At 47.4% G+C, this 11,311-nt stretch overlaps 1 protein-coding gene across 1 annotated transcript; it reads right to left on the reverse strand.

Annotated features, from left to right (window-relative positions):
- Positions 1-888: 888 nt before the first annotated feature.
- On the reverse strand, positions 889-7,651 carry LOC139829568 (olfactory receptor 14A16-like). Its single transcript, XM_071817738.1, has 2 exons — positions 6,969-7,651; positions 889-1,138 (listed from the first exon to the last, which is right to left on the reverse strand). The coding sequence occupies exons 1-2, from the start codon at positions 7,649-7,651 to the stop codon at positions 889-891; spliced, it is 933 nt and encodes a 310-aa protein (XP_071673839.1).
- Positions 7,652-11,311: the final 3,660 nt, after the last annotated feature.

The following is an 11,311-nucleotide window of genomic DNA, read 5'->3' on the forward strand; positions in this document are numbered from 1 at the left end:
TGCTACAGACCTTCAAAGAATGGAAAGGAATAGTTGATGGTGTTTGTGCTCACTCACATTCATGTCACCTCATGTACATGATGTGCATGCTCACATCTCATCTGTACAAAGTAAACATGGACTGATGAACTATTCATTGAGTGTCCATCCATGGAGGGAAGAACAACCTCTGTGGGTGAGAGCACAGGGCTGGAAATGGTGGTTGTGAGGGGCCAGTCCATGATGATTGACTTGAAGCTCCTTATGAAGGGATGTCCAGTGCACAGGGGCACAGCCCAGCCCCTGCTCTGCTGGTCCTGCAGGTCTCTGGCAGGAGGCCTGGCTGTGAGAGGACGCTGCTGTGTGCCAGCCTTGCACATACACACTGTTCAGCTGTACTACGGTGCTTCATCTGTGGGTCGCTTTCTAGGACATATCCTTGAGAGAAGGTTTGGAAGAAGACCTAAACATTCAGGCCCTGCCCTGAGGAGATCACCTTTCTATCTGGAAAGGCTGTTGTGAGGCCAGCTCTGCCACAGCAGTGCCCATTGCCTGTCCCTGCCTGCGCTCACAGCACTGACACACAGCAGGACGGGGACCAAGCTGCCAGAGCACTCAGGCCTTGCACCAACACAAGGGATGAGAAGGAGAGTGGGGGAGTGGAACCAGAACAGCTCTGGAAGAACAAGTACCAATATTGGTGAAGGACCCTTTATTTTGCTTAAACACAGATAACACGATTCCACATTGACACAGCCACTCACTGAGAAGTGAAAAGCAGGCAGTGAATTACAAAGGGAATAAAAATATTATCATAAAAAAAAAAAATCACAACTAGAGACAAAAAATACTACACAAGATGAACCTGCAATGAGAATGTCTTCTTATGTGGAAGAACACAGAGACAGTTTATAGGTTCAGAAGAAATCCAGTCATCAGTTTCCACAGGGCATCCTTGAGCTCCTGGTTCCTCATGCTGTAGATGAGGGGGTTCACTGCTGGAGGCACCACCGAGTACAGAACAGACACCACCAGATCCAGGGATGGCGAGGAGATCGATGGGGGCTTCAGGTAGGCAAACATGGCAGTGCTGACAAACAGGGAGACCACGGCCAGGTGAGGGAGGCAGGTGGAAAAGGCTTTGTGCCGTCCCTGTGTGAAGGGGTTTCGTTAGAAGGAGATATGTTGTTGAATTAGTCAGGCCCAAAGGAATCTCAAGGCCACTTCGAGAAACTGAGAACAGAATCTGCTGTGAGAAAGAGGGGCGTTTCTTCATTAACAGGGCCTCAGCATGGCGTGAGTCGTCGGACCTATCATCGGTGGGGCTCCAGCGTGTGGACTGCCCACGATACTCATTTAGCGAATCCATGCTTGGAGCGTGGATTCGTGATTAGAGAATAGTTACGTATATAAGGAGACATGTTTCTGTAATAAATGGCTTTTGCGTGATTCACATTGAATCGGAGTGCTGAGTCCTTTATCGTTCCAACAAATGGTGACCCCGACGTGATACTCCGAACGGCGTCTCACTAAGGTCGGGGAAAAGCCTGGAGCGGCCCAGCCGGAGGCGGCTCAGCTGGACTGAGAGCCGGGCGGAGACGTATGGACGTTCCGCGGATAAATTTTGTTGAAGAAGGCCCCGGGAAAGGTGAGCGGCTGGGAGCAGGAGGAGGGAAGAGTGAAGTTATGGGGCAGAATATATCCTCAGAGGAAGAAGCTATAGTTAAGATCCTCCTGCATATTCTCTCTATGAGAGGACTTAAATATGAAGAAAGTAGCATACGTAGACTGTTGGTTTGTTGTAGAACTAACGGCTACCCGTCAGAAGCTGAGAAAGCTTTTAAAATTGAATTTTGGGATGATATAGGGCAGAAATTATGGGATAAGGTTAGCGACGGAGATGAAGCTAAATCATTAGCGACTACACGGAAGCTTATAATTTCCACCTTAAAAGAATTTAAGGCTGAGCGGGCTGCTGTTACTGGAATTTTTGCAGCGTTACAGCCTGATAAGAACTCTAAAAATAACTGTGAAGCTTACCCAGTTCGTGTTTTCAATACCCTCCTTACTCCATCCCCTGTTGTGCCTTCGGCACCCCCGATGATACAACAGTCTGGGGCGGAGGGAGGAAAATTACTGAGTGGATGGCCTCCTGTACCATCACACGACCCTGGAGAGACCAAGAAGTCCAAAGAACTGGAGTCAGATAATTTGTCAAAAGGACTGGTGAAAGTTGAGAATGCTAAAGTCGTAAATAAGTGTAATATCAATTATTTTACTGATTTGTGTCCGCCTTCACCGCTTTCTATCCTTCTAACTCCTACAAGAGAACAGAAGGAGCCGCCGGATAAGAACTGGGCAAAAGAGCTGTGTGAAAGATCAGATCAGCTATTAGCGAGTGAATCCAACAGTCAGCAATATCAAGCTATGAGAGAGGTGCCTGAAACCAACAAAGCAGCCAAATCATTTGCAACTATTAATCAGGGTCCAAATGAGAATTACATGCAATTTATTGACCACCTTGAAGAGACCATCAATAAGCAGGCTGAAAACTTAGAAGTTAAGGAAGCACTGGTGTTGAAATCAGCAGTAGAAAATGCTAATGTTTGCTATCAGCATGTTATTTGCGAGTTTTACAGTACATATTAGGTGTTCCTGTGTACCGTCTCTCTGAAAATCAAGCAGCTTGTCAGGAATGTGAATTAATTGTTTCACTAGTTGTTTTCAAGTGCGCCATAAAACCTTCTGCCTGCTCTTCCCACTCAGGCTGCAAGCAGCTCTGTGCTTCCCCCCTGCCTCCCCCCCCGCAAGGTTTTTACTTGCAAGATGGGGTCAGGAATGATTGTTTTCAGTTGTGTTCCTAAAAAATCGGTATTGGGAGGTGTTTTAAAACATAGGAAAGCACTCGGACAAGAAATCATTAAATCTTTTCAGACAGTTTTTTTTTACAGGCGGGGCGATTTGAACTTCAACAAGCTGAGAGAGACTTAATTGATAACACACAGGTCAGAAAACTTGTTAAAGTGTGCAAGATGCTTTCCTTATTAACCTGTTTTCTCTGTGGGTATCTGTTTAAGCATGTTGCAATTTTGATAGGTCTTTGTTACATGGTACGATAAGTTCACAGTCTGTTAAATCATGAGATTCCGTTGACTCAAAATGTGCATTTTGTGATAATACAGAAGAACATGAGTAATTTAGTTCTTTACTGCATGAATGTGATGTCTATCCCTGTTTCTCTATTAGGACGGGATGTGTTAGGACAACTAGGAGCAACTCTGGTGACAAAACAACAGCATTTCTAGAAGTGGCCATTGATGATGGGCGACCAGTACTTAAATTACAGTGGAAAAATGATGATCCAGTATGGGTAAATCAATGGCCGCTCAGTAAAGAAAAACTTGCCCATGTCGAAGAGCTAGTACAGGAACAGCTTGAAAAAGGGCATTTAGAGCCGTCTACAAGTCCCTGGAATACTCCTGTGTTTACTATTCAGAAAAAATCAAAGAAATGGAGGTTGTTACAGGATCTTCGAAAAATTAATGATACCATGGAAGACATGGGAGCATTACAGCCGGGATTACCATCCCCTGTCATGATTCCAGAAAATTGGCAGATCTTAATAATTGACTTGAAAGATTGTTTTTTCACCATTGCTTTGCATCCTGATGACTGTAAACGTTTTGCATTTTCCATAAATTCTGTAAATAAGGCTGAACCTGCGAAAAGGTATCAATGGGTAGTTTTGCCACAGGGAATGAAAAATTCCCCAACTATGTGTCAAATTTATGTAGCTTGGGCCTTGCAATCAATCAGAAAATCTCATCCTGATTTAGTGATTTACCACTACATGGATGACATATTAATAGCTGGGGAAATTTTTTCGACTGATTTGTTGATAAATGAAGTATCTGATACATTGCAGCATAGAGGATTGCAAATTGCTCCAGAAAAGGTACAAATTCAACCAGCATGGAAATATCTTGGTTGGGAAATTTCTCAGTCCACAGTGAAACCTCAGAAAATAGTATGTCGGCCTGTCATTCAATCCTTAAATGATGTGCAGAAACTAGTGGGTGATCTGAATTGGGTCCGGACCATTTGTGGGATCACTAATGAGGATTTAGCTCCAATTGTAAAACTGCTAAAAGGGGATAGTGACATTAGCTCTCCTAGAACGCTTACTGCTGAGGCGGATGCTGCTCTGAAAAAGATTATGTCCAAACTTGTAAAAGCTTTCAGCCATAGGTGGAACCCAGATTATGTAATCGGACTACTAATTGTAAACAATACTAACTATCCTTTTGCTCTCATAATGCAATGGACAACTGGTAAGGAGCCGTTAAAGATCTTAGAGTGGGTGTTTTTGCGTTTTCGACTCAAACGAACCATTACAACCAGGGTTGAGGTCTTTGCTCAGCTTATAATGAAAGGTAGGCAGAGAATAGTCGAAATTTCAGGGGCTGAGCCTGCATATATCATTGTTCCCCTCGTTTCAGAATATTTACAGTGGGCTTTGCAGAACTCCTTACCTTTTCAGATTGCGTTATTAGATTCTCAAGCTTTAATTAAGACATTTTCCCCTCCACACAAGTTAATGTCAGCTTTGAATATGGGATCAATGGAGGAGGGTCCCCCTCTTCTCTCAGAATTTCCTGTTAAAGGACCCACAGTGTTCACTGACGCAGGGGGTAAAATGCAGAAAGCAGCAATTACATGGAAAACAGATGGAAAATGACACAATGTGATACTAACTGACCTGAAAGGATCAACTCAGCATTTGGAACTCAGGGCTGTAATAGAAGTGTTTATCAGATTTGCTCATAGCCCAGTGAATATTGTTTGTGATTCTTTGTATGTGGTAGGTGTGGTAGCTCGCATTGAAAGATCATTGCTCAAAGAGGTTCAGGATGCACAACTGATGTCTTTGTTCAAGCAACTATGGTTGTTGGTCGAAGAGAGACAACACCGATACTTCATAACACATATCCGTAGTCATCTGACAATTCAAGGCGATTTAGCTGAAGGAAACCGCCGAGCTGATTTTCTTGTATCTCCTGCCTCGGTTCCACCTCCAGTAGATAGGTTTGGGCAAGCAGTACGCTCTCATAGTTTCCTCCATCAGTCTGCTCAGGTCTTACAGCAGCAATTTTCATTGTCCGAAAGTGAAGCCCGAGATATTGTTAAAAGTTGTGCAGATTGTCAGCGCATCCCAGTAGGGCTGGGTGCAGGCGTCAATCCAAGAGGATTAGGAGCCTTGGAATTGTGGCAAATGGACGTCACACATGTCCCTGAATTTAGCAGGCTGAAGTATGTGCATATGTCTAGTGATACATATTCTTTCGCCATATGAGCCACTGCTCAGACTGGTGAAACTAGTTCACATGTGCAACGACATTTACGTTCTGCTTTTGCAGCTTTGGGAGTTCCTGCACAGGTCAAGACAGACAACGCACCTGGTTATATCGCCAAAACTACTGCCACCTTTTTTCAGTTGTGGGGTGTTAAGCACATTACAGGTATACCAAATTCTCCTACTGGTCAGGCCTTGGTAGAAAGGATGAATCGAACTCTCAAGCATCAGCTTGACAAACAAAAAGGGGGAACTGACTGTACTACTCCACATGACAGACTAAGCAAAGCATTATATGTCTTGAACTTTTTACGCCTTCCGCAAGGGTTCAACATTCCACCTATGATTCGTCATGGAACAAGCTTAAAAGGACACTTGACAGACCTTAGAGAAAATCAATGTCAGGTCAAAATACGCAATGGAGTTACTGGTGAATGGGAGGGTCCTTTCCAATTAATAACTTGGGGAAAGGGTTATGCTTGTGTCATTACAGACCAAGGATCAAAATGGATTCCTGCGAAATGGATCAAGCCATGACTGAATAAAGACAACAAAGATTCGACAGATGCAGAAGGACAGGAGGGAGATCAGTTGTGAGAATTGTCTCAAATGTAAACCATGAATTCTTATTCAGTGTTATAGATGCTCTTAGACCCAGTGGTCTAAAAGCTTATTAGTAAACAGATAAGGTACCTTCCATAGAGAATGCTAATTTGAACAGATGGTAAGAATTCCAAAAGGGTGATATTACAATTAGATAATCTATGCATAGATAAGGTAAAAGTATAAGATATTTCTACCATGGTAACCTAATTTAGCAACTGGTAAGGTTTTAAAAGAGATATTAAGATTAAGCTATAGATCTTTTAAATAGGTTAATATAAGTTTTAAGATATTAATTCAATAATTAGCATATGAATAGGTTAATATAAGTTTTAAGATATTAAGTCAATAATTAGCATATGCTGATGGTATTAAGTACGTTACTCTATAAACTGCGCAGTTATAGATCTTTTAAGAATTTAAGAGAATATATTGTATTAAGTTGTCTGACTATTCTAAAATAGTGTGTTGGTAAGGTTGTCATAAGTAGAATTAAGGTTTTATATATGATATGAAGGTTTGAGTATAAGCAGATAGTTGTTTAGTCTTATTAAGTGAGGTTTAGCTACATTCTATGTAATTGTAATTATGTTGTTAATCACGTGTCCTATGTTGCAGTGTATTTCAAAGACGATTCAGCATGCTGTTTAAGGGGCCTGACTAATTCAAGAACAAAAAGGGGGAATTGTGAAGGGGTTTCGTTAGAAGGAGATATGTTGTTGAATTAGTCAGGCCCAAAGGAATCTCAAGGCCACTTCGAGAAACTGAGAACAGAATCTGCTGTGAGAAAGAGGGGCGTTTCTTCATTAACAGGGCCTCAGCATGGCGTGAGTCGTCGGACCTATCATCGGTGGGGCTCCAGCGTGTGGACTGCCCACGATACTCATTTAGCGAATCCATGCTTGGAGCGTGGATTCGTGATTAGAGAATAGTTACGTATATAAGGAGACATGTTTCTGTAATAAATGGCTTTTGCGTGATTCACATTGAATCGGAGTGCTGAGTCCTTTATCGTTCCAACAGTCCCTGCTCAGAGGGGATCCTCAGCACGGCCCTGAAGATCTGCACATAGGACACCACGATGAACACAAAACAGCCGAAAGTTAAACAGACACTGACTACTAGAAGCCAGACTTCCCTAAGATAGGAGTGTGAGCAGGAGAGCTTGAGGATCTGGGGGATTTCACAGAAGAACTGGCCCAGGGCATTGCCCTTGCACAGTGGCAGTGAAAATGTATTGGCCGTGTGCAGCAGAGCATGGAGAAACCCAGTGGCCCAGGCAGCTGCTGCCATGTGGACACAAGCTCTGCTGCCCAGGAGGGTCCTGTAGTGCAGGGGTTTGCTGATGGCAACGTAGCGGTCGTAGGACATGATGGTGAGAAGATAAATCTCCGCTGAAGCTAAAAAGACAAACAGAAAGAGTTGTGCAGCACACCCTGCATAGGAAATGACCCTGGTATCCCACAGAGAGTTGGCCATGGACTTGGGGAGAGTGGTGGAGATGGAGCCGAGGTCAAGGAGGGCGAGGTTGAGCAGGAAGAAGTACATGGGGGTGTGGAGGTGCTGGTCCCAGGCTATGGTGGTGATGATGAGGCCGTTGCCCAGGAGGGCAGCCAGGTAGATGCCCAGGAAGAGCCAGAAGTGCAAGAGCTGCAGCTCCCGTGTGTCTGTGAACGCCAGGAGGAGGAACTGGGTGATGGAGCTGCTGTTGGACATTTGCTGCCTGTGGGCGTGAGGACCTGTGCAAGGAGCAAAAGACTGTGACAAGTTAGGGGAGACTTCTCTGAAGAAAATAAATGGGCTGTTTCTCATGGAAAACCCCCTCCACAATGGAGGGATATTTCTGCTCATTCTCTCTTTCTACCAAGTGAGAAAAACAGTTCATCACAGTTTAAAATGCAGTTGGGCATGCAGTTTCCATGGATACAGCTCTGGGGCAAAACCGCCTGAGTTGGTGTCAGAACAAAAACTGACCCACACTCCCACGCCAACCCCAGAGAGCAAGAGCACCAGGGACACCTGTAGAAACAGGGAAGGACACTGCAGTGCTACCAGAAAATAAAGCAAGGACAGAAAGGCAGATGAGCATGCTGTGGAACCTTCTCCTTACCTGGCTGTGCTGCTGCCACTCACATAATGACACTATAGAGCAAATACTTTTAGCACCTTTTTTGTGTACCACGTTCCAGGAACCCTTCCCCTGGAGGTCCAGCTGCTGAGGTGGAGACTCGTGACCTGGACCCCATGGCTTTGGGGCAGAGGCTCTGCTGGGGAGGAGAGGAGACCAGGGGTTGCACTGGGAAATGTGTCTGCACTGCAGGGGATGTGAGAGAGGTTCCTAAATCCTGTCCCCAGCATTTCTGGTAGCAGTTAACTCTTCCTGCCCGTGTCTGTGCTGCCTGCAGCTGTGTCTCTGTCCCTGGGTCTGCTCCCTGTCAGTGCCACAGAGCCCGTCTCACGTGCTGTGTGCTCAGCTCTGTCCTGCTCACACCTCCTGGCACTGCCCAGGGTCAGCTCTGTGTGTGCAGGGGCTCAGGAGCAGATCAGAGAAGTCCTAACGAGAACTGGGGTCTCAGTGTCCTCTCCAAAGCAGAGAAATAAATCCCCACCTCCCACAGCACACCCGGCCAACCAAGAGTGGAAAACTGAAAGCACAGACTCCTTCCCTTGCAGCTGTTGCTGTGTTGATGTCGTTGTTCAGAAGGACCCTCTGCCATGTCTGTGCGGTTGATCTGGAGCTCTGAGCAGCCTTGACCCGCACAGCACCCTTCAACCCCACAAGCTCCCTGCCTGCCCTGCCGGAGGTCGCTCCTTCCACCCACAGCTGCTGCCATGGGATCTCCCTGGGCAGGCTGAGCGCTGACCCTGGCAGGCGGCAGAGTCCCTGCCCTGGCACAGCCCTGGGGTGCAGGGACCCTGCTCTGCAGGACAGTCCTGGGCACCCCTGGGTGCTCACCCGGCTTCACAGCTGTTCAAAATTGAGGTGCAAGATCCCCCACCTTACAGATCCCACAAGCTGTGCCTGTGCCAGTTTTAGGAGATGCCTCCAGGAGCTACAGCTGCATTGCCCTGCACCCAGAGACTTACCATGGCAAGGGCTGCAAAGGTTTCTCCTCCAGTGAGCTCTCAGTCATCCTCCCAATCCTGACCACCTTTAATCTCTCTCTGCCTTGCTCGTCTCCCTGAGATCCCCAGGCAGAGCCCTCAGCCCTGCTGCGTGTGCAGAGGAGCTGCTCCTGGGCAGAGCTGTCTCTCTGCAGCGCTGCCGCTTGCCAGGAGCTCCCTGTGTCCCAGGAGCCCAGCCCAGCTCAGCAGCACAGGAGCAGCCCAAGGCGCTTTAATGACCCCTCTGGTGGGTTTGGTGCTGAGTCCATGAACCTCAGACCCTGAGGGCAAGTTGAAGAAGTCAAACTCAGATCTAAACTTCAAAGTTTCTTGTAATGTTAATGAATCCCACTGAGGGACACAACTGAGAAACCATCCCCAGGGCAGCTGGGACAGAAAACTTGAAGCAGAACAAAGGGTAAGCATGTGAAAGGTGGCTCTGATGCTGAGTAAACCTGAATGTGTTTCATTAACCAAAGGGCCAAACCCTGACTCCCAGCCCTGAGAAGGCAGATCCTGTCCCTCCCACATTGCCCAGTGCCCTTCCTGGACAGTGTGATGTGGGACTGTGCAAGGCCAAGGGCAGGACTATGGTCCCACAGCTCCCAGGTTCCTGGCTGGGGACAAGGAGGCCATGAGGCCCCTGTGCTGGAAGGACAAGGTGTCTCCTCACAGGCATCAGAGGTGCAGACAACAGCCATAGCCAAGGGGAGAAGGAGCTCATGTCTGTTGGGGCTTTCAGCCTCTTTACATCCCTTGATCATCTCCACCACAGCCTGTCCTGTGCTGTGGCATCCCCTGCACCTCTCTCCCTGCAGGCTGCAGACATCCCCCCTGCTGCCCCACCTTGCTCTTGTCTGAGCATCTTCCTCCCTTTGCTGAGATCTCTCCATCCTCCCCAGCTGTTCCTTGAAGCACAAAGCCTTGGGCTGATGCAGACTCCCTCTGCTGACCTGCTCCACCACAGCACTGCCCTTCCAGTCACATTCCTTCCTGCTCATCTCCAGCCTGGACCTCCCCAGCTGCACTTTGGGCCATTATTTCTTCATCTTGTCAAAATTCAGAGTTATCTGATGGTAAATACCAGATGCATGAAGTTGTGCCTGGGGACAGACAATGTCAGCTGAAGGCTGAGGAGTCAGCATGAGAGGGCAGAACAACATGGGCAGTGTTGTGGTGACTGGACATCAACTACAGGATCCCTGATCAGGAAGAGGAATTAGATGAGGCCTCGTTCAGACAAATGAAAGAAGCCTCATGTTTCCAGGGCCGTGTCCTTGTGGCAGACCTTAGACATCCCAGTCTCTGCAAGGTACCAGCCATCCATGAGGGGTTGGAGCTCATTGACATCATCTTCCTGACACGGGTGACTGAGGAGTCAGTGAGGTGAGGTGCCCTGTGGGACTTCACACTTACAAACCACAAAGAGTTGGTCAGGATGGAACAGTCAGGGATGGGAAAGTGGAGCTGAGGCTCCTGGGAGATGATCACAAGGCCAAGAGCAGGATTTCAGGAGAGCAAGCTTTGGCCTGCTGAGGGACCTGCTTGGTTCCTATGGGATATGACCTTGGTGTCTGCAGTGCTTTTCTCTCACATTTCCTCCCTCCTCTCTCCCACCTGCTGTTGTGCAGCGTTTTTTACCCTTTCTCAACTACAATATCCCAGAGGTGCTGCCAGCATCACTGAGTGGCTCAGATTTGGGAAGGAGTGGATCCATCTTGGAGCCAGCTGAAATCGGCTCTGTCTCATCGGTCAAACTCCTGTACTTGCCCTGACATTCACTGGCCTGGAGAAGTGGCAGGTGCCAACAGTCCAAAGGATCTTGGGCCAACTGCTCGACAGAGCTGCCTTGTGGGCCAGTGAGGGTGATCTTCACCTGGATCTGGAACTGGGAAACAAGGAAACCCTGGTGAGGGATGTGAACATCAGTGTCCACCTTGGCTGTAGTGACCAGGAAACAGTGGGGTCCCAGGCACCAGAGGGGAGGGAGGAAGGCCAGCAGCAGAGCACAGGCTGGTGGGCTCCAGAGGAGAAGACTTTGACGTACTGGGGGCTGGTGGGCGACGTGGTGACATGGAAGTCGGTCTGCAGGGTGAAGGAGCTCAGGAGACATGAGAAGCCTTACAGGACAGCCTGCTCCAAGCTCAAGAATGATCTCTCCAAGTACCCATGAAAAGAAGCATTTATGTCATGAGGCTGCTTGTCTGAACTGATGGAGCTCCAGGGCACAAAGGCAGCACACAGGAGGTGGGAGCAGGGGAAGCTGCAAAG

The sequence above is a fragment of the Patagioenas fasciata genome, chromosome 21 (assembly GCF_037038585.1).
Source record: "Patagioenas fasciata isolate bPatFas1 chromosome 21, bPatFas1.hap1, whole genome shotgun sequence".
Lineage (NCBI taxonomy): Eukaryota > Metazoa > Chordata > Aves > Columbiformes > Columbidae > Patagioenas > Patagioenas fasciata.